Consider the following 22801-nt stretch of genomic DNA (forward strand, 5'->3'; position numbering starts at 1 on the left):
GCACTCCTGCGCCTGTGCGTTTCCGGCTCCTGGAGCGTCCGCGTGAGTTTGAGCAAGTGCTTCAGACACATCTCCTGTAGGGAGCTGGCGAAGTCAGGGGAGTCGTCCTGGGAATCGGGGTGCCTCGGCGGACCCGCGGGGCCCCGCGGAGGTAGGCGATGGTGGTTCCCGGTGGCGGCGCAGGCTTGCTCAGGTCTCACTGTGATCTCTGACATGCTGGACATGCTGCCCAGGCTCCGCTGGAGATCACTGAACTTACCTGCCTCCGAGGGTCCTTGCGATTTTATTTCGCCCAGGCTCTGTTTGTTTCTCCGTAGTCGCTCTCCTAGCCGCCGCTGACAGTCCCTGGAGTAACCTGCTCTTCTCCAAAACCAAGGACAGAATTGTGTCCTAGTGATTGGAGCATGGCTGGGTGTTCGTCTCCCTCTGCCCTGCGCCCTGCTCCTTTGATGCCCATCGTGTCATGTTATGCTCACAGACCCCGCTGAACTGGCATACTCTTTCCAGGTGGAAGTAAATAGCTTCCTCTTCTGTGTGCTCACCGCTCTACTTACAGAGTTTATTTGATCACACCTTGTGTTGTAGTGATGCCAGTTGTTCAGTGAACCCCAGTTTTCTTAGGCTCTGGCTCCGGCTTCCATTCGTTGTCATGACATCTCGCTATTTGTTTGCACTGTCTTCCCGCACACGTCCCACCAACGCCGTTCTTCATTTTTGCAATCTAGCAGGGCACCGCAGCTTTTCACTTCTTTCCTCCGGACGCTTTTATTTCTTGAAAAAATAGACTTATGAGGTACTCTTCCTTGGATCTATTCCAGTGCCGGTTTTTGTGTATCTAGTGAACTAAAAGAAATTTTTATTTTAAACAGGTAAACATCGTGCCCTATGTAGAGTGATTGGGCTTGGAATTAAATGAAGTAGCCCTTGACCTCAAAGAATTCTACTCTCTTTCACAAACAACAACGACAACACCAAAGATTGTATCTGATTATTGTGGAAGCCTACTGTACACACTGTAAATTTTTCTTGTAAGTCATTAACTATGTTAATATATATTACATGAAATGTATGTATTTGCTTGTTGGTTGGCCAAGTCTAAAATATTTTACCATCTTGCCCTTGATGGAAAGTATTTTTGAATGCCCGCTGTACTGCTTTGTTCTTGTTATAGACCACTATTGATTTTGATTTTATATTTTCCAATAGGAATTTGCAAGATGCTCCTACCTCCCTTCTAAAAAGATCGTCGTTTGAGCATTTTTCCAAACAAATATTTCCAGTATATTGTTTTATTTAACTGGAAAAAGAGGCCATTATAGTGCAGTGTGACTAAATGCACTTACAGAAACAGAACCAAAAAAGGATCGTGGGAGAGAACACCCAGTCTCAGTAGGCAGAGAGGGATTTCTGAAGGACAGTCTGATTTCCTGTGGCGATCTTAAATAGGAGGTGGATGGAGAAAGGTCCTTCCTGGTCGAGAGCACATGCTGAAGTCAGAAGGAATGAGAGTGCCGAGTTTAGTGAACTGTAAACAGTTGGTAATAGCAAAAGGTGACACTTAAAGGGCCAGAGCAAATGAAACCTTGCATGCTAAGAAGCTAGGGCTTCATTTTCTGGACAGTGTTCAGTTTTGTAGCGACACTGGTAACTATTTGGAAGATGGATACAGGAGTTGAGGAGACTTTCAAATGGCATTGTTTCTATTCCATAATCAAAAAGACACGAGTAAGTGTAGTTGAACTCGGGTTAAGTGGAATTTAGGTTTAGAAATATTTGAGAGATTAAGGCTGGGGAGATGTTTTAGTGAATTATAGTGGGGTCAAATCCTGAGCACCCAGGTAAAAAGGAGGGCTTGGAGTGTGCCTAAAATCCCAGTGCTGGGGGGCAAAGACAGAAGGATCTCCCAGACTTGCTAGCCAGGCTCGCTTGCTTGGCAGTATTGTCAGTTGGTGAGTTTTATGTTCAATGAGAAACCTCATCCTGTCTCGGAAATAAGGTGCAGCACCATAGAGAAAGACTCTGGCTTTGCACACACACGTGCACACAAACTCATCAAGGGATGAGACCTTGATGTTTCTTTGAGCCTTAGGAATGAGGAGGAAGGCTAAGTCTAGACTCCTGATAGGCTCAGTCATTTCGAGTATTTGAAGGTTTAGATCATGTCTGTTTATTGCCCTGGTATTCCCAGTGTTTTGAATACTCTCTTATACATCGTAGGTGTTTTACTGAATAGAAAAGTTTTTCCTTGAATCTTGGTTTGCTTTGCTGCATCAAAACAGCAGTCAGAGCGTGTCATACTGTTTATTTCGGTGCTACTGATGGCGTCTTTGCAGGATTTTCGGGGTGGATGGAAAGTAGCATCGCTGGAACCATTCATCTGGTAGACTTGGCTGTCTTCAGTTGGGTGCTTCACAGAAGATGCTTTCGTGTCATTGCTTGTAAAGAGCTTGAATTTGTTTTTAAAATCTTATTCTACCATTTTGAGTTTATTCTATTTCAGTTTTCTATCTTACAGTTTAAACCTTTTAACATTTCATTTTATGTCTTATGTCAGAAGATTATTCCTAAATTCATTGTAAGTGTCTACACTAAAATATTAGCTTTGTTTTCCTTCTTGACATGTTTTTTTTTAAAGGAAGTCAAGTCTGTACAGATAACTATATTTCTAATTCTATATCATTTCTTTTGCCAAGGAAATGAGTATTCTAGGTCTGCATGCTTTTCTGGTTTGACTCTTGGAAGGCTGAGTCATATTTCTTCTCAAGAGTTGCAGACTGGCCTTGGAGGTTTGAGAACACACATATACAGCCAATATGTACAAAAGGTTCGATGTGGTACCCTGGTCTATATTGTTCAAGTGTCTCTCTTCTAGGGTTCCAGTGAAATGATTTACTGGTCATTAATCTATGAAGTTCCACACAGCCTTTTGGAAGAAAGTGGAAGGAAACTCATACTTGTATGTGGATGTTTATAAACAATATGTGCTTTAAAATATGTTCTTCTTCCAGGCTTAAGCCAGAGTCCTGCAGTTATCCTGACATCAGTTCCAGACAGTTGACCCCCTGGACAACAACTCAACTATATGAAATCATGGCCGGTTATAAACCTGTAGCAATTCAGACATATCCTGTACTTGGTGAAAAAATCACCCAAGACACTCTGTACTGGAGCAATTATAGGGTAAAGTACGAGAGGAAATGAGGGAGGCGGGAGTTTGGACATTTCTTTATCTGTTTATGTCTGTTTCTCCAGCTTATGCTGGCAGAACTGTTAACTAAACTAATAGTTTAGGTGGATAATTTGTTATCTATTTTATCTTAGTGCTTCATGTAAAAGTCCATACCACTTAATTATACTAACCATGCAGATGCTTAACACAGGACGTGTGTTATGGCAAATGAAACTCTAGACTTTCCTGCTTTTTCTTACTCTGCAATTAGCTTCTCTGTACTTTCTAGTAAGACTTGGAATGCTTTTTGTTTAGATTGAGAACCTAGAAAACTAGAAAAAGTTTAGAACTAGGAGGTTTGGGGGAAATGAAATATAATCTAATAATAAAAATATAAAGAGACTGAGCCTTACTCACAGACTAAAAACAGCTATAGCTCAGTTAGTAGAATACTTGCCTGGCATGCATGAAGCCCTGGGTTCAATCTCCATCCTTGCACAAACCTATTTAGTGGTACATGCCTGTAATCCCGGCACTTGAGAGGTGGAGGCAGGATGCTAAGTTCAGAGTCATCCTTAGTTACTCAGGGAGGTTGAAGGTAGTCTCAGCCATGTGAAATAAAAAGCACTTGCTGCCTTTGCAGGGGACCTGGGTTCAGTTCCCAGCACATTGGGCAGCTTAGATTTGCTCTTAACTCCAGTTCCAGGGGATCTAGTATCTTTCTAACCTCAGCAGGCATTTCACACATTTAGACGAGCAGATATACACATACACATAAATACAAATAAGATTTAAAAAACCCACAAGATAAAACCAATTGAGATAACAGTTTAGATACTGTTGATTCTGTAATATTGGGACAAATAAAAAAGAATTGAAAAGGGCAATTGACAGTAGCTGTCATGATTTTATAAAAACATTGTTTTTGCTTTGTACTCATGGCTTAAAGCATACTAAGACATGTAAAAATATTTATTGATGTATCCAATGTAATACTGGAATTCTTGAAAATTATGTCCATTGGATGTGGACTGACTGTAAATTACGGTGAATCTTTATAAAAATGGAATGTAAATTTATTGCTTATATGCAGAGATTGCTAAGGTGGGTTAGTGGGTGCAGAAAAATGTAGATCTGTTTTATGGTCTGGTCATCTTTATATTAAATTAGAATCATAGTTGGTAGATGCAGGCTTAGCTCTTCTTTCTCTTGGGCATCGGAGTAAAGTCAGCGCTGAGACAGCAGGATGTGGCTCTCCAGCTGTTCTTATCTTCCAGTGTCAAAGGGGTAGTCGGGATGGGCAGCAGGACAATTTTTGTTTCACTTTCCTGTCTCTTTACCCTTCCTCTTTTCCTCATATTTCTCTAAACACAGCCTACTAAATGGTACTTAGAACAAAAAGAAGCGATCTGAAGGATAAATAGCATAATTCTTAAGTATGGCTCGCGTTTTTAACTCTGCCAATACTCTTCTTTTTCATTAAGACTCCTGTTCAGATTAAGGAATTTGGTGCAGTGTCCAAAGTGCACTTTTCTCCTCAGCCTCCATATAACTACGCAGTCACAGCTTCTTCGAGAGTAAGTACAACAGTGAGCATCTTTGTTCTTGGTGTAGGATTTACTGCTGAGCTTGGGCCATCTAGTGAGGTGCTGCTTTTTGTCTTACAGATCCACATTTATGGCCGGTACTCTCAAGAACCCATAAAAACCTTTTCCCGTTTTAAGGACACAGCATACTGTGCGACTTTTCGACAGGATGGTCAATTGCTTGTCGCTGGCAGTGAAGATGGTGTAGTTCAACTTTTTGATATCAGTGGGAGGGCTCCCCTCAGGCAGTTTGAAGGCCATACGAAGTAAGACCCAGTTTGATGTGATTTTGTGTTCATTTGTTGTTTTTCTCCTGAGCGCTCTGCCCCATGCTTTTGATAAACATTGGTTGTGTGAAGATTATGCCTGTATGTACTTTATTTTCTGTTTTCTCAGAGAAAGAACTTAACCTGAGTTCTGCCATTCAGTTCCTAGAGCTTGTGACTGCTCTAGAGTTGTGTGTGATGTTTAGAAAGTGGTCTTGTCTAGGAGGTTCGGTGGGACCTGTGACCAGCTGAAGATGGGAACCACTGGTCTAACAGCAGCCTTCCAGCTCTATTGATGCTGTCGGCTCGGCTGGCTTAGACCCTCTTAGCTCAAGTCATGCTGCCTTTGTTTTCTTTGATTTCTGGTATTTGCCCCTTGATAAATTCAGGTTTCTGACTTTTGTTTCAGGATCACTAGAGTCATTGCTGAAATCTGCTATTGATTTAAAATATCCAAGTGTTTCTCTTTATTTTCTTTTTTTAATTGCAAACTGTCAGGATGTTTATGCCCATCATTGAAACACTCAAAACAGAAACTCTTCATAGCTAGTCTTTCTCAAGTCTTTTCAAAGAGCTCTTTGTTATGTTTTAAAAAGTGTACCTTTGCAGAGCTGGAGAGATGGCTCAGTGGCTAAGAGCTTACTGCTCTTGCAGAGGTTCAATTTCCAGCCCCCACATGGTGGCTCACAACTGTCTATAAGCCCAGTCCCAGGACATCTGAGGGCACCAGGCATGCGTGTAGTGCACAGACACCCATGCAGATAAAACATCATTCTATAAAATTAGTAAATAAATAAATAAAAACTTTAAAAAATTACCTTTGTTGCAGCATTTAGAACCCTGTTTTACTAATGAATGTATATTGTTATGTAATATTCTTGCTAACCTAATAGTAACATGGTATCACACTTTGGGACATAGTATTACATTTACATACAAACACCCATTTTTCTCTTATTTTTTCTTTCATAAATCTTTTCTATGTTCTGAAGCTAAGTATTTATTTACTCATTGTGTGTGTTTGGGTGTGCACATGCCTGTGGAGGTCAGAGGACACATTCAGGAGTTCTCTCTTTTCATCATGGTGGTCTCAGAGACAGCTCTGGTTGTCCCTCTTGCTGGCCTTAGGACTCTTTTTGCTTGGTTTTTTTTTTTTTTTTTTTTAAACCTAGGAAGGATCATTTATGCAAGCAGCGGAGTTCTTCCTTTTTTGTAATCTGTTAACTTTTGATCTTTCAGAGCAGTTCATACGGTAGATTTTACAGCTGACAAGTATCATGTGGTCTCTGGAGCTGATGATTATACAGTTAAATTATGGGACATTCCAAACTCCAAAGAAATTCTGACATTCAAAGAGCATTCTGATTATGTGAGGTGTGGCTGTGCTAGCAAACTGAACCCAGACCTTTTTGTAACAGGTTGGTAATTGCTTCTACTTTATTGCTATAGATTCTTTAGGGTGGAAGGATTTAAATTTTCTTTAATAGATGGGGGTTAGTGGTGGAGCACTTGCCTAGTATGCATGAGACCCTAGGTTCAGTTCTCAGCACCATAAAATATGTGTGTGTGTGTGTGTGTGTGTGTGTGTTTGATTAAAGTCAGTTCTTCTTTGTTTACTTTTTCTTCTCTTGATAGTGGGTTTTGTTCCCTCTAAATGCGTTTGAGAATACCTTCAGCTGCTTGACAGCATCCTAGGTGCCAGGTTGTAGTGGGCTCACGGTACCCTGGTTGTTATAGAGCCCCAGCAGCTGCAGCACTGTAGGTGGAGCTCGGTTTGTGTGGCTGCTTGTACAGATTCTCAGATGATGACATGGTGACAGGAGTGGATTCTGTGTAGTATTACATAGTACTGTGTGATTAGAAACAGTAGGAGCAGAAGGCTTGGAAGTACTGACTTTATGAATTATGTGTGTATTTTCAAAAAATCTCATGTAAAGTTTTTCTCCTTTTAGTTTTAGTATGTGGATAGACAAACTTTTTAAATTGTTATAAAGAGCAAAATTCACATAATACAAACATTTACATTTCAGGGTCATATGATCATACTGTGAAGATGTTTGATGCCCGGACAAATAAAAATGTTCTCTGTGTCGAGCACGGGCAGCCAGTGGAGAGTGTCCTGCTTTTCCCCTCTGGAGGTCTTCTGGTGTCTTCAGGTATCGTTTCTCAAAATAGCTTTCACCACTGTTGTTGGTCTCAAGTAGAGTAGATATTTCTTTTTGAATTTTCATTTGTAGTTTGTTGGTGTTTCTTGAATTTCATATCTCAGTATTTGTTCAGCGGCTAAGTGGGAAGGGCCAGAACTGTCATTTCCTGTGTCTGACTCGCACTGGCACTGTCTGCTGTTCGCACGTCACCATCACCGCTAGTGCTAGACAGCCCTCCTGGTAGTTAGCACTCTATTTTATAATTAAGGAAATAATGCGGGGCGGGCGGTAGTGACGCACTTGGGAGGCAGAGGCAGGCAGCTTTCTGTGAGTTCAAGGCCAGCCTGGTCTACAGACCGAGTTTCAGGACAAGCTCCAAAGCTACAGAGAAACCCTGTCTCAAAAAAAACAAAACAAAACAAAAAGAAATAATTAAGGGACTAATGAAAGCATCAACTAGTTTATCCAAGGCAGCATGGTGACTGGCAGGCTTTAAGTCCTGGGGCATGAGAATTTACTAGAGAATATATGTGTCCCACCTGACCACGCAAGTCTGCTCTCTTCCCCTTCTGTTATTCCAGCTAAGAAAGCAGCATAGCTTTGGCAGCCTTCCCTTGGGTCTGGAATCGTGTAACTGGCAAGTTCCTCTCCAGCAAACAGCACACATGCTGGAGAGGACAGATGTAGAGTGAAAAAGGCCAAGCTTGATGCATTTCCAACAGAGTGGAGTTGGATGGGTTTTGATATGTTTACTAAAATGAATTTTTGTAGTCATAATGGGAGAAGTGGTTCGATCTTTTCATTTGTTCATAAAGCAAAACTGTTGATATCGGAAGAATGTATTTACCTGGCCCTCTGTAGCTTCATATTTCTCCTTTTTTAAAATATGTTTTATACATGTTTTCATACTTGTTTGACTTAAAACATTTTTTATGCCATTGTTAGACATAATTCTTTCTTGTTTTGAGAAGTGGAAATGAATAAGTTGAATGCGGAGGGTGGAAACCTGTGCCACCAGCTAGTTATGTGTCTTGGACAGCCCCTTAACATCCTGGCGTCCTGAGAAGGAGGAGCTGTATTAGAGGAGTGACTGCCAACTGTGCTCCTCATAAGCTGCCGCATTCAAACGGGAAGGTGGGCATCGAGTTGAGCATAGGCCCAGTGCCTTGACCAGGGCAGATGAGAACAATATTCTCCTCTACACACTTTTTTTTCTGTCTCCTATTAGACTTTTACTTGGTGGTTTTTGTTTTTTGCTGCTGCTGCTTCTTCTTCTTCTTCTTCTTCTTCTTCTTCTTCTTCTTCTTCTTCTTCTTCTTCTTCTTCTTCTTCTTCTTCTTCTTCTTCTTCTCCTTCTCCTTCTCCTTCTCCTCCTCCTCCTCCTCCTCCTCCTCCTCCTCCTCCTCCTCCTCCTCCTCCTCCTCCTCCTCCTCCCCTTCCTCCTCCTCTTCCCCCTCCTCCTCCTCCTTCTTTTCCTCCTTCCCCTCCTCCTCCTACTACCTCCTCCTCCTTTTTTTTTGATACAAGGTTTCTATTTAGCCATGGCTGTCCTCAAACTCTCAGAGATTCACCTCCCTAGTGCTGGGATTAAAGGCATGTGCCACCACCACCTGGCTCTCCCATAGACTTTCATATGTGAATGCTTGATCCCAGCTGGTGGGACTGTCTGAGAAGGATTGGGAGGAGTGGCCTTGTCAGAGGGGATGTGTCAGTGGGGGTGGGCTATACTTGGTGTTTTATTGAAAGTATTTACAACTTATTTTATGAATATGTCTGTGTACCATATTACTCAGTATCCTTGAAGTTCAGAAGAGGGTATCACATATCTTGGAACTCGGATTTAGATGGTTGTGAGCCACCATGTGGGTGCTGGGAACTGAACCCAGGTCATCTGAAACAGCAGCAAGTGCTCTTAACTGCTGAGCCATCTCTCCAGCTCCTAAAAAAAATTTTTTTTAAATCATAAGATTAAGTTACCTTTTATTTCCTTTTGATTCTTAGAGTAAATTACTGGGAAGTCTTTGTGGGAGTTCATAAAATTTTTAGGAAGCAGTATCTATATTATTGATTTCCATGACTCTACAGTAGTCCTTAAATTTTTTTAGTTTGTATGTGTACATATGTACATGTGTACGTGAGTGGTGTTCAAAGGACAACTTTGATGAGCCAGCTGTCTCCTACCATGTGGGTCCCAGGAATCAGGCTTGGCAGGAAGGGCCTTTACCTGGAGTTATTTCACAGGCCCAGTATTCTCCTCAGCAAACTTACTGTGCTTTACTTGGAATATTTTCAGTTCCCTATTTGTTCTGCTGGAAGTGAAATAAGCAGTAGCTTAGCCAGGCTAAGGCTTCTGTGAGCAGGGGTTTCTACCAAGCACCACTCCCAGCGGCGGGTGGGGTCGGGCGTGAGGTCTGGCTCCGAAGCTTTACCTAGCCCAGGGAGGATGCCTCTGAGAGCTCCATCATTCTGAGCATGTAGGCAGAATATCACACAAGTGGTTACTTCTTTCCACAGGCGGTCGTTACGTCAAAGTCTGGGACATGTTAAAAGGAGGACAGTTGCTTGTGTCCTTGAAGAATCATCATAAGACTGTGACGTGTTTGTGTCTGAGCAGCTCTGGACAGAGGTTGCTCTCCGGCTCACTAGACAGGTAGAATTCTAGTTTTCTTGTGTGTTGTTGTTAGCACTTACTGCTTGAGAAATTGAGTTATTTTTAGCAGTATTTGTGGTTATAAAATGTTCTAATGGTTTTCATAGAGAATAAAAATCTATTGCTTTGAAATAGTTTGATCTTTTATATACATGTAACTACTTATATTCCCCCAGAAATAAATTATCTCTTGCTTTAGCTTATACACTAGAACAATATTGCTTACTCACTTGAATACTGATCTTTTGAAATAGTTTATTTTCTTATAGTTTCTTTTAAAATCATTGTGTGTGTGTTTGTGTGTGTGTGTGTGTGTGTATGTATTTTGAAGTTTTCATTCTGAGGATATATTTTATTCTGGGTTACATTCTTTAAAATATAAAACTACAGCTGGGAGTAGTGACAGGCCTTTAATTCCAGCATTTGGAAAGCAGAGACAGGTGGATCAATGTGAGTTCAAGGCCAACATGGTCTATATAGTGAGTTCCAGGATAGCTAGGGCTACAGAGAGACCCTGCCTCAAAAACAAAACAAAGAAAATTTTAAACATCCTGTGATATTTCTATGCATTAATGTGGTGTGAGTACTATGATTTTTAGAGCACTTACCTAGCTTGTGCAAGGCCCGTCATTCTGTCCCTAGCCCTGAGAAGTCATCTAAATAATCAATTTAAGTATTCTACTTTTGGTGTTCTAAAACTGTTGTTGAATAAACTCATAATGCAGACTGCATATGTAAGTTTAAATGCTTTAGTAAGCCACATTAAAAAACGTTAAAAAAAGTCAGGCATTGTGCATGCCTTTAATCCCAGTATTCGGGAGGCAGAGGCAGGTGGATCTCTTTGAGTTTGAGGTTAGCCTGGTCTGCAGAGCAAGTTCCAGGACAGCCAGGCTACACAGAGAAATGCTGTCTTGAAAACAAAACAATGAATGTGCACAGTAAGCCACAAGGTAGGGTTCCAAAGCCAGCCCAGCCCTCAGTTGGGTACAGAAGCAGCATCCCTGGCCTCCTCCCCTGCACAGCAATAACATTGCATGTCTTACAGAAAATTTCTTTTACTAACATATTTTATGTAGTCCATTATCTAATGTAAAAGTAAAATGCATAATATATGAACTATCTTTCAACATGTAATCAGTTTACTTAGTAAGATGCTAGAAGTGAATTTTGTCTCTAAAATGTACACCATAATATTATATAAACGTTTCTATGGTTTTACCTCCTCTTCTGTAGCTACATGTCGGGTGCAGTACCACATGTGACTAGTACTGCAGACTGTAGGATTTCCTTTTTTACTGTTAGTCGGTTTGTCTCCAGGCTGCCACTTCTCCCTGATGTTAGGAAAAGACATGCAGTGTTACTGCAGTTCAGGGGAGGAGCCAGGGATGCTGCTTCTGTACCAGCAGAAAGCTGTGCTGGCCTTGGAAGCCTGCCTTGTGGCTTACTGTGCACATTCATACATTCATTGATCCTTTGTTTTATTCCTGTGGCTTATCTTCAGATGACATTGGTTTATCGTCTGTCTTTTGGATTCTTTTATAAACTCCTAGTTAGTTTTTAATCAAACCTGGCTAGTAATGAAATATAGTTAGCTTTTCAAGGAACTTGGTGACAAAGTACTTTGCAATTAATATTACATCAATGTTTTTCTGGACTGTGTAAATTTTATTTTATTATTTATTCATTTATTTATTTTTCAAGGCAGGATTTCTCTAGCCATAGGTATTCTGGAACTAGCTCTGTAGACCTGGGTGGCCTTGAGCTCACAGAGATCCTCCTGCTTCTGCTTCTCATGTACTGGGATTAACAGTAAGCATCCAGTTTGACTGTGTAAATTTTTGTATTTATATAGTTTGCTATAAACAGAAACTTGGTCGGACGATGGTGGTGCACACCATTAACCTCAGCACTCAGGCAGGGGCAGGCAAATCTCTGTGAGTTCAAGGCCACCTGGTATACAGAGCGAGTTCTTGGACAGGCTCCAAAGCTACACAGAGAAACCCTGTCTCAAAAAAAAAAAAAAAATGAAAACGAAAAAAATCCAGAAACTTGGTGTTTTCACTCATTTCTGAGGTGACTTGACAGAATTTTTCTTTCTCACCAGGAAAGTCAAGGTCTACAGCACAACTTCCTACAAGGTCGTCCACAGCTTTGACTACACAGCTTCCATCTTGAGTCTGGCACTTTCTGTACGTACTTTTAGCTCTTTTCAAGTTGTTACACACCATGCCCATGAAGTAAAAGTAAAGTGGAATCTTTGAGGTTACTTTTGGATTTAATAAAGCACATTAGTTGCTTGAGTCAAGACAGTTGCTAGGATGTGATGTTTTCTGATAACTGCATGAATTCCCTCCCACTTGGTGGCACTGACTGCTGTCATGGTAACACCAAGGCTGGACTAGGACCTTGTTAGCTCTTCCTTCAACAAACTCAAGGTGTTACAAAGCCCAAGAATGGCAGAGAGAGCAGGGACAGCTGAGTGAGCACTGTGCTTTCTGGAATGTTTACTGTTAGGTTTTATGAGGAGCCACATTTGGGCCAGAAGATACCTGAAATGTTACATGGGAGAGGAAGAGCTCTTGTGGGAGAGTTGGCTTCCGAGAGCATGGCCCTGTGTATCCCACTTTCTTCTCTAAGTGCACACACACTTACTTGACACTTGTCAAGAGGTCACCAGCATCTTATTAGCATGAGCCGCCAACGCCAGCACTCATCCCACGCGCTTCACTGGCCGTGCTGTAGAGGGGGAGAAGGTCTGTCCTGACGGTGGTTTTGCGATAACATTTTGGGTAGATGATTGTTAGGAGTGTCTGCATTGACGGGAACTGTGGGTAAGAAGTAGCAGACATGGTATCAATGCTGTTTTGAGTCAAAGGTACTATAAAATGTTGGGTAAAAATAGACTGATTTTTCTGATTACCGTTAGCATGAAGATGAGACGATAGTTGTGGGGATGACCAATGGAATACTGAGCGTTAAACACCGGAAATCAGAGTCAAAGAAGGAATCTCTCCCGAGAAGGAGGCCTGCATATCGAACCTTTATTAAAGGAAAGATTTACATGAAACAGCAGGTAAGTATGTATTTTTTATTATTTCTAAAATATTGACATTCCTGAATTTACTGCAAAGTATGACTCATAAGAGGTACATTTATTTTGCTTCTTTTTCCATCAGAGTTGGTTCCAGATTGCTATAGTACATTATTGAAGAATAACGGGGAGCAGGGACTACCTACTTAATACCCTGAATCATGAGCTAATACAGTCTTTACCATCATCAGAATAGTGTCATGTTTGTCCTCTAAACTGCATGTGGCTGTAATGTCTCCCTAGGACCAGAGAGGGACTTAATGTAAAGTTCGGGTGGTCCAGGAGGTCACCAGAGCTGTGACTACTAGATCCGAGTCTCCGGTTTGTTTTCTTCTCTTTATATGCAGTCATACTGCCTGCTTATTCATTTTTTTTTGAATAAGTTTGCTCAGAATAGAGCTACTTACATATATATAAGCTAAACATCATAAGAGTACATTAACATGGCAAAGTATCATTTAGATTATGATTATGATTATTACTGTTATTATTACACAGGAACACTATTTGTTGTGTATTGTAAAAACATCCTGACTTTAAAATGTTTCACTTTATTGTGAATACTTTTTTTTTTTTTTTTTTTTTTGGTTTTTCGAGACAGGGTTTCTCTGGCTTTGGAGCATGTCCTGGAACTAGCTCTGTAGACAAGGCTGGTCTCGAACTCACAGAGATCCGCCTGCCTCTGCCTCCCGAGTGCTGGGATTAAAGGCGTGCGCCACCATCGCCTGGCCTCATTTATTTTTATTTATATATATTTTTATTGATTATTTGTGGATTTCCCTTCATGCACTCTGGTCCTACTTACCTCACTGTCCCCTGCTCTTGCAACCTCCCCCAAAACAAAACCAAATTTAAAAGAAAACAAAACAAATAAAGGAGACTCTTGTCATGGAACTTGTAGTGTGGTCAGTTGAGACACAGTTTACCGTTCAATCTGTTTATCTTTACTTGCAAGTGTTGATTGCCACGAGTCATTGATCTGGCTCGAGGCCTCTGGATTCTGCTAAACTACCATTAATGGCTGTCTTTGGGACTCCTCTTGGATATCCTGTTGTTCTGTGTCATGGAGATCCTGCTGTTTGGGATCTGTAGGTTCATCCCCTTCACATGCTCCAACGGTTCCTAGATTTGGTGGATGCTGGGGTGGGCCAACTCGTAGGCCTGGTTGTAGGCGTGGGTGGTATCTGAGTTGGTCAACTCACTAGCGTTCCCTCGTTGTCTCAACCCGGATGAGCTCTTCGGCACTGCCTTGGCCAGCTCACCCAATGCAGCCTACGGCAAGGAGCTGTAGCAAGCTCTCCTGCTCTTGGCCCCTCAGATCTGGGTTCCCCTCACTCTTATCACCAGGGCCAGCTCTAATGGAAAACATTTATTTTAATGGAACTGTATAGATAGTAATTTTCTTCCTCTGTAAATTTGCTTTTTCATTCAGGATGACATCATGATCAACAGACCAGCAAAGAAGCACCTAGAATGGTATGACAGGGACTTGAAAAGTTTCCGAATATCAAAGGCACTTGACAGAGTCCTTGAGGTAAGTGAGAAACACGTTCTTTCCACTTAACTAGGTTTTAATTTTGTGTGTGTGTGAGGGGGGGCAGGGTCCATGTATACGCATGTGGGAAGGCCAGAGATCAGTGCTGGGTGTTTGCCTCAGTTGTTGTCCATCTTCTTGAGATCATGTGTATCTTAGTCTGCTTCCTTTGCTGTGTAAAGAGCGAGACCAAAGTAGCCTGGGCAGGAAAAGAGTTTACAGTGCATCAGGAGGTTCAGAAGTCAGGACAGGACCTCAAGGCAGAGAGACCTGGAAGCAGGAACTGAAGTGGAGACCATGGAGGAGCACTGTTTACTGCTTGTTCCTCATGGCTTGCTCAGCCTGCTTTGTTGAACAGCCCAGAACCACCTGCCAGGGGTGGCACCACCACAGTGAGCTGGGCACCCACATCAAGAAAATACTCCCACAGTCTTGTCCACAGGCCAGTGTAATGAAGGCATTTTTCAACTGACGTTCTCTCTTCCCAGATGACCCTGGCTTGTGTCAGGTGATAAAAAGTCTATCCGAGGCAGGGTCTGTAACTGAACTAGGAGCTTACCAGGTGGCTGGCTGGATGGCCAGTGAACCGTCAGGATCCCCTTGGTTTTCTTCCCGGCATTGAGATCGGTGATTTACGCTGCCATGTTTAGTGAGGAGCTCTTGAAGAATCATTCTAGCTGAGTGGTGGTGGAACACACCTTTAATCCCAGCACTCAAGAGCCAGAGGCAGGCGCTCTCTAGTTCAAGGCCAGCCTGATCTATAGAGTGAGTTCCAGGACAGCCAGGACTAAACAGAGAAGCCCTGTCTCAAACAAAACAAAACAAAACAAAAATAGTCTCTGGTATTATGGCTCTTGCCTCTAATCCTAGCACTTGGGAGGCTGAGGCAGGCAAATCACATGTTTGAGGTCAAACTGGGCTACAAAATAAAGTTCAAGGCCCGCTGTGGCTTGTAAAGTGAGACCCTGTCAGAAAAAAAGGGAAAGGGCTTGGGGAACCGTCTTGCCGATGGGTTTGATTTACCATGACTTGGGATTGTGAAGATAAGCTTGGTAGTTCAGTGCAGGGTAGTGATCTTTCTCTCGTCTGTCTTTTTGACTGTACTGACTCTAAACATTTTCTAGCCTAATTGTGTAATAAAGACGCCCGAGGTTACAGTTTCCATCATAAAGGAATTGAATCGGAGAGGAGTCCTTGCCAATGCTCTTGCAGGTCGGGATGAGAAGGAGATTACCCGGGTTCTGAACTTTTTGATAAGGTATGCTTGCTTGACTTGGGTTTTGTGGCTGAAGTCCTCCGTTATTACCCAGTGAGACACCTACTTTTAATTTGCTCTTTACAGAGAATTGGTGAAACAATTAAAGTTTGTTTTAGGGATGGTTTTCTTTTTTTAATTTATCTATTTTTATTATTAATTAAATTTTTTCATTTATTTTACATTCCAACCACAGTTTCTCCTCCTTCCTCTCTTCTGGTTTCCCTCCTCTCCCCCATCCACTCCTCCTCAGTCTCCCATGGGAATCAACAAAACATCAAGTTGAGGCAGGACCAAGCTCCTCCCCATGCATCAAGGCTGAGCGAGGCAATTCAGCATGGGGAACAGGTTCCCAAAAGCCTGCTTGAGCACCAGGGACAGGCCTTGCAAGATTCATTAATCAGAAGTTTTGCTTTGTAGGAATCTGTCTCAGCCAAGATTTGCCCCTGTTTTGATTCGCGCTGCTGAGATAATCATTGGTGAGTAGTTGTGAGAGAGACATTCCAGCAGGCCTGGGAAAGCTGAGGTGCTGGGCCTGAGCTCAGCATCTGTCAGGCGCCTGAGCTTGAGCCTCAGTGTTTGGAAAAAAATTAAAGAACCTGAAACAGAAAAACCTAGGAGTACACGTGCAATTAAAATGTTACAGCAGCAGATTTGAATTGGTTGAACTAGGATAATTACAGTTTAAGAAAGTTTTTTCCCATGACCATCTATAAGGGTGGTGGATTTTTACATTCTTATATGGCTTATGTGAAGGTGTGTATGGGCAGGTGTGTGTCCCAGCTGCTGACATTATAGGCATCTGCCACTATGCACAGCCATGTCTACATGCTTCAATTGGAGAAGGAAAGCCAGAGTTGGTATTTGGGGTTAGAACTGAGAGGTGTGTGCTAATTCCTATAAGATTCTTGTGTTCCCCTAACTGATCTTTGTTCTTTTCTTCCTTATCCATTCATCTTTGATTTATTTGCTGGTTTATTGGATTGAAAACCTCTGATTCTCTCCTAATCCTCTTTTGCTCATCTGTTTTCTCTTGATGCGAATTTTCTCAAGCTCCTGTGATCGTGGCTTTTTTCAGTGTTGTCTTATGCTGGCTTAGTGGCCATGGTTCGCTCTAGTCTACCCTCTCCGTCAGTTTTAAAGGTGGCTTCACTGGATGTAATTCTTTTGGTTGGTAGTTATTCCTCTTAGGATTGACATCACTTCCTGTTGCCCTTTCTTTTCTGAAAAGGGCTGATGTTCTAGTGCTGAGCTCACCTCTGTGAGTAATTTGGTCCTGCTGTGTGTGGTGGTCTGGTCCATGCTAGCTGCAGTGTGATACAGAGGGTTCTCCTCTCGGGATGTGTGTTTAGGGTCTGAGTGCCCCTGTATTTGGATGGCTGTATCTTTCCCTGGACTTTGAAATTTACTGCTTCAATTTCACTGCCTAGATTCTGTGTGCTTCTACAGCGAAGACTCTTAGATTTTTTCCCTTTGCCATGCCCCAAAGTTCTTGAAAGCTGTGATTGTATTTGCTTTGGTTGTTGACAACGTGTATGATGGATGTGATAATTCCTCAACCCACGATCTCCCATCTCTTGCTTGACTTAATCCAAATGTTTTCCACTGTGATTTGATTTATTGAATCTTTCATATCCAAGGTTTCCATTTGGTTTTTCTTAGAGTCTCTCTGAGGAATTCCTTGTCAGTGTCTTTGGTCTGACTGTTTCCTTCCTTCATCTGTTACATGGTTGCCTCTTTGAGGTCATTGTCTTTGTTAGGTATTCAGCTCTCTCTGTAGCTACAGGGCCACCTGATGAAGAGTTAGTGCCGTGTGGAGGACGCACACTGCTCGCTCCGCTTGTCTTCTGTTCTCCATTGTGACCACACATCTGGGGATGGAATCGCTGCTGCGTCTGTATGGAGGGACACCTTTGCTTCACATCTCTGCCTGCTACACACATAAAGAAAGCAGCCTGCAGTAGTGGCTGAAAGCCAAACCCATATTTACACGTAACAAACCACCCGAGAACAACTGCACCCCCAGGAAGGAGGGAAGTGTGAGGCCCGAGGGTATGATAGGGTTAGCCAGGAATTTAAAACTCAGTCAAGGTAAAAATAATCAGTGGAAGTTAGTGAAAGGAAAGAGAAGCAGGACTGGAGAAGAAGTACTTAGGGTGTAAGTGAGCAACCACAGCGAGGGAGAAGGAGTGGAGCAGTGTAGTACACAACAGTGCGGGGCAGCCATCTCTTCCTGCTGAGGAGATGGGGGTGGCTGTCGCAGGGCTGAGCTCTGCACACCTGCGGGCAGCCTCAACAGTGTGGGTTGTGCAGTGTCTACCCTCAGGCCACCCTCAGGAGCTGGGGACCACCAGGCTGGGTACCACTTTACATCAGAGGTACTCTACCAGTACCAGTGTGGGCGTGGGAAACACCATGCAGGGGCTGCGTTTCTGTGTAGTCTGGGGCTCAGAATGTAGAAAGCAGTCAGGCCAAGCGGACTTGTGCCAGTGGCTTCTGCACCACCACTGAGTGATGCTGAGTGCTCTGCCGGGCCAGTCTCTGCCACAGCCCCTTCCTCCCTTGCGTTCCCATGCAAGGTCTGTTATTCTCCCTCTTGCAGCTCTCAGCTGCGGTGAAAAGTTGAGGGTGCTTTAGTTTAGTCCTTGTCTCTGGTGTAGTATCCAAGTCACAACCATTTCCCAAAGTCCATATGGATTTTTGTGATGGCTACTTTCTTATCCAGTAGAGTAGAGAGACCTTTGGGGTTTAGAAATGAGAAAATGCAGAGGCTTCTGGCCCCTGGCTGGAAGAGATTAGTGGTGTAAGATGGTTCCTTCCCATGACAAGCATGAACAAACTAGGGCATGCTTGCCATGTAAGACACAGCTCTTTTTAGAGGGTCGATTGTGTGACTGGAGCCCACCGACTCTTTCTCTAGAGGGCCTGGTGTGTGACTGGAGCCCACTGAAGTGGTCTTTTTCTCTCTTGCTGAAAGCCGCACTGAGGAGGATTCACCCTGTCTGCTTCTGGGTCCTTTGTTTCATTTACAGATCTAAAGTTCAGTGTTTCTGGATTTCCCTTGGTCCTGCCTGGGACTTACTCATTCCTTTTCATGTGGTCCATTCCTTCTTGCAGCCCTGAACCTAATACTCTGTTTCAGGTTTGTCACATGTCGGCATCCTGGGGCTTCCTCCATCCTTCTCCATCTGTTTTTCCGAGACGGGTTCTGTCACTGATGCTGACGCTCAGTAGAGCTCAGCTGGTGGCCGGCCAGCCACTGGCCTTCCTGTCTCTACCTCCCCAGGGCTGGGTTCCAGTTGTGTGCCAGGTGTCCAGCTTCTTTTTCTTGTCTTTTCTATGGGTTCTGGGAATCAAATTCAGATCTTAACTGCTTGCAAAGCAAGCACTCTCCCCAGCCCCCAGTCATGTAGTTTTTAACATGAAAATGAAAATAAGACCCCATATCCTGTATTTTATATAATTATTTCTTTTCAAAAGTCATTTAATCAGATGGATTGTTATGCTTTCTATAAATTACAACTTAATTATTAAAAATACTGGTATTCAGTGTCTTTATATTTAGCATCATACTGTTTCTAAATATTGATTTCACCCACAGAAAATGTTTCTAGTTAATATACTTTCTGTCCCTTTGTAGATATATATCTGCCTGTGATTGGCCAGTCACCCATAGTTGATAAAAAGTTCATAGTACTTCAAGGACTCGTAGAAAAAGAAATCGATTACCAAAGAGAACTCCTGGAAACCTTGGGGATGATGGACATGCTGTTTGCCACCATGACGAGGAACAACAGCGCCCCTGTGGCAGAGCATGTGCCTGCTGAACTCCCAGAGGAGGAGAAGACAGAGACACCCCGTCAGCCCGCTGACGTGGACAAGAGCTGCTAACTGGGAGTTGTTTGACTCTTAATCGCTGAGAAGACGGCATCTTCAAGACATTCAAAGAGATAATTTATAGGAGTTTTATGGAAGAGACTGGGTTAGTTATAATTGGGAAATAAGTACCTGTTTGAAGACATGGTTTTCCATGTATTAATTTGGTTGATTTTTGTGGCATCTTCTGCTGGAAGATTTTAGGTGTTTTGGTCACAGTGTCTTGTCGACCCTGGATGAGTTGATACTGATTTTAATGGAGTCAAACCTTGGTTGCTGTGGGGCAGAGTTCTGCCAAGGGAACAGCACCTTGGTTTTTGTTTTGTTTCTACTTCTAGCCTGGGAAATATCAAGAACAAACAGCAACAGCAGAACCTCTTTCTCTGTTTGCAGTGCCCCTGAGAACTTTGGTCTCTTTTGCTGTTGTCCTTGAAGTCCTGGGTCACACATTCTCCCCAGCTGCTTGTGGGACTGTCTTCCAAGTGTGGCAGATCATAGACTATTGCTCCTGGAAGCATAGTTAGGGTGTTAGTCCTTGCTTACCTATGAACTGTGCTCTCCACGGTGTTGTCTTTAGTTTGCTTATCAGGACAAAGTCCAGAGCAATCTGACTGAACCAGTCCGTCCTAGTGTGCTGCCTTCCCTCCAGCTTCACCTGCCTCAGTCTGTGAGAAGGCTGTCCTGCCTTCAAGGTAATGGTGCATCAGCCTGTGCGCATGTTCAGAACAGTTCTCTTTCCTGTACCTACTCTTCTTTTTCTCTGTTCTTTATGTTGTGGGTCTGAACCCTAAATGGGGCAGTTTGCTTTGAAAAATTGTGGTTTTGAAAGTTCATTGTAAACCTTATTTTTTTATAAAAAGATTCTTTTCTTTTTGACTTTCTGAGGTGTGTCAATTCCCAATGGCCAGTCAGTGACTTGTGACCAGCATACTGGTCCACAGCCATTACTTCCCTCCCTTCCTTTAGCTCCCTTACTTAGGTTAGGATGTGTTTGATGACGGCATCTTGAGCTGAAGGAGCCCTTGGGGAAAGATTTTGTAATGAGTGCTCATAATCTCAGTTTTATAAACTTAGATTCCTTAAAGCAGAAGTGGGGATATGTCTGGAATGTTCTGGTGTTTAAGTTCAACAATAGGGTATATAGGTTCCCTTTAGTGAGCTGAAACAGTTCTACAGTATGGTGTCTTGTTTGCCTTTTTGAGTAGTTACATTAGTCACAAGTGAGAGCTTGTGCTTTAAGGTTGAAAGGGTTGACCTACTTAAGTAAGTCTTCCTAAGTGTGCAGGGTTTGCACTACAGTTAGGATTCTACCTGAAGCTGTGCAGCTCTGGAGGATTTCCTGGCCATCGCTTCATTTATTCTCATCACAACTGTCTTTAAGTGTCAAGTCATTCTCTTTTAACAGTGAAATAATTCAAGTCATTCAGTTCCCCAAGCTTGAGTTCCTTATCATCCCTGCTCTGGGCTCGCCCTTTGAGAGTGCTGCAACTCTTGTGTAATATTTATAGTAATCACAGACCCTTAAGACTAGGAAACATTTCTCACAATCTTCAGTGCAATTATGTTGAGGAGATTTTGTTTGTTTTGTTTTTTTGAGACAGGGTTTCTCTGTTTATCCCTGGCTGTCCTGGAGCTCACTCTGTCACCAGGCTGGCCTTAAACTCTCAGAGATCCATACCTCTGCCTCCCAAGTGTTAGGATTAAAGGTGTGTGCTACCACACCCAATATAGGGGTTGTTTTTATATTCATTAAAGCTATTACGAAGTGTTTTAACATAATTGACATATTTCAATATGTAATGTTGGCCTTAGGAGTCAAATGCCTAATGAATTCTTAGACTTGTGCTGCTTAGTTGGGAAGTTTTTGATGTTTTACCATGGATGCAAAAATAATGAAATATTGCTGAGAATTCATTTATGTTTAATTTATTATGTTAACTCAGACTTAAACATATGGGAAGGTTTGTTTGTTTCAAGTCAGATTTCTCAAATGCCTGTGCTGTTAAATTGCTTAAGGAATCGATGTCAAATGGGATGGCTAGAAACTCCACTGACTGAACTAAATGAATTCTGCCAACCATTAAAGACTCCCTCGAATGGGGTTATTAAAATGGAGTAGTTTTCTCGGTGGGATACTTCCAAGTTAAACATTTAACAAAAGTTTGAATATGCCTAACGTTAATAAATGACCGTTGAATAGTTTTATCTTTGAACAAAGTATCCCTCAGAAACTGAACCCCTTTTGTTGGCAGATATTGTTATCTCTTCCTATGCCGTCTATTCCTGTAGCCGTGGTGCCTGGGCCAGGGCTGGTATATCTGACTCAGGCTTCGTCTACAAATTCAGATTTACAGTGAAATTGTTCTTCTAGGTCAGAACAATTTGGTTCTCAACCTGTGAGTCTCACACCCTTTGGCAAACTTTTTCTGTCTCAAAAAATATTTACATTATGATTCAGAACAATAGCAAAGTTACAGTTACGGATAGTAATGAAATCATTTTCTGATTGGAGTCACCATGAGGAACTGTATCAAAGGGCTGCAACATTAGGAAGGTTGAGAACCACTGCTCTAGGGAGATGTGGGAGGCTGGGGATGCTGTGTTGGGGTCTTCAGCAGAGGAAGCCCTTTCCAGAATGCATCTTACATGCAGAGAAAATAAAGTCAGTGAAGGCCCTGCCTCCCCAGATAGAAGTGCTTACTCCCTGCCCACTTTCTCTCCCCTTTATCTTGTCTGTACTTCTTCCTTCTCCATGAAGTTCCTTTGGAACTCTCAATAAATTTATTTTTCTTACTGCCCGAGTTTGAGTAGATTTTAAAACCAAATGGCCGAAGACTCCGTGATCTTGAGACACTGAGATCCGGAGGTTATTGAAATGAACAAAATAAACCACAGTCCATTTTAGCCAACATTGTGGTTGAGGAAAGGTCTGGTAACGTCTGTAGTGGATCAGATGATGTTCAGTGATGTGCAGAACAGTCCAAATGTAGGAAAGACTGACGTGTTTCCAGCTGGTGTTATCATTGGCTTCTGTCCTAGACTCACTCACACACCTAGGAAGAGAGAACCGAAATTGAGGAATTGTCTCCTCCAGATTGGCCTGAGGATATATCTGCGGGGTCTCCTCCAGATTGGCCTGAGGATATATCTGCGGGGCATTTTCTTGATTACTAATTGATGTGGGAGGGTCCAGCCCACCGTGGGTGGTGCCATTGCTAGGCAGATGA

At 42.6% G+C, this 22801-nt stretch overlaps 1 protein-coding gene across 1 annotated transcript; it reads left to right on the forward strand.

Moving 5' to 3' along the window:
* The first annotated feature begins 1 nt into the window (after position 1).
* Utp15 (UTP15 small subunit processome component) lies at positions 2-22368 on the forward strand. The gene is made up of 14 exons (XM_050153773.1): positions 2-151; positions 870-1028; positions 3009-3180; positions 4654-4746; positions 4837-5021; positions 6261-6439; positions 7052-7177; positions 9683-9818; positions 11923-12007; positions 12745-12891; positions 14342-14443; positions 15568-15701; positions 16119-16177; positions 19339-22368. The coding sequence occupies exons 3-14, from the start codon at positions 3091-3093 to the stop codon at positions 19587-19589; spliced, it is 1587 nt and encodes a 528-aa protein (XP_050009730.1). The 5' UTR covers positions 2-151; positions 870-1028; positions 3009-3090; the 3' UTR covers positions 19590-22368.
* Positions 22369-22801: the final 433 nt, after the last annotated feature.

Source organism: Alexandromys fortis, unplaced genomic scaffold, assembly GCF_014885135.2.
Source record: "Alexandromys fortis isolate MF-2015 unplaced genomic scaffold, M_Fortis_MF-2015_v1.1 scaffold_79, whole genome shotgun sequence".
Lineage (NCBI taxonomy): Eukaryota > Metazoa > Chordata > Mammalia > Rodentia > Cricetidae > Alexandromys > Alexandromys fortis.

What these genes read in the sequence shown, in the direction of transcription:
- Utp15 (XM_050153773.1), top strand. Translation starts at nt 3,091, where the DNA reads ATGGCCGGTTATAAACCTGTAGCAATTCAGACATATCCTGTACTTGGT. An exon ending in TGTACTGGAGCAATTATAGG is followed by an intron (nt 3,181 to 4,653) that starts GTAAAGTACGAG and finishes TTTTTCATTAAG; the next exon opens with ACTCCTGTTCAGATTAAGGA. An exon ending in TCTTGAGTCTGGCACTTTCT is followed by an intron (nt 12,008 to 12,744) that starts GTACGTACTTTT and finishes GATTACCGTTAG; the next exon opens with CATGAAGATGAGACGATAGT.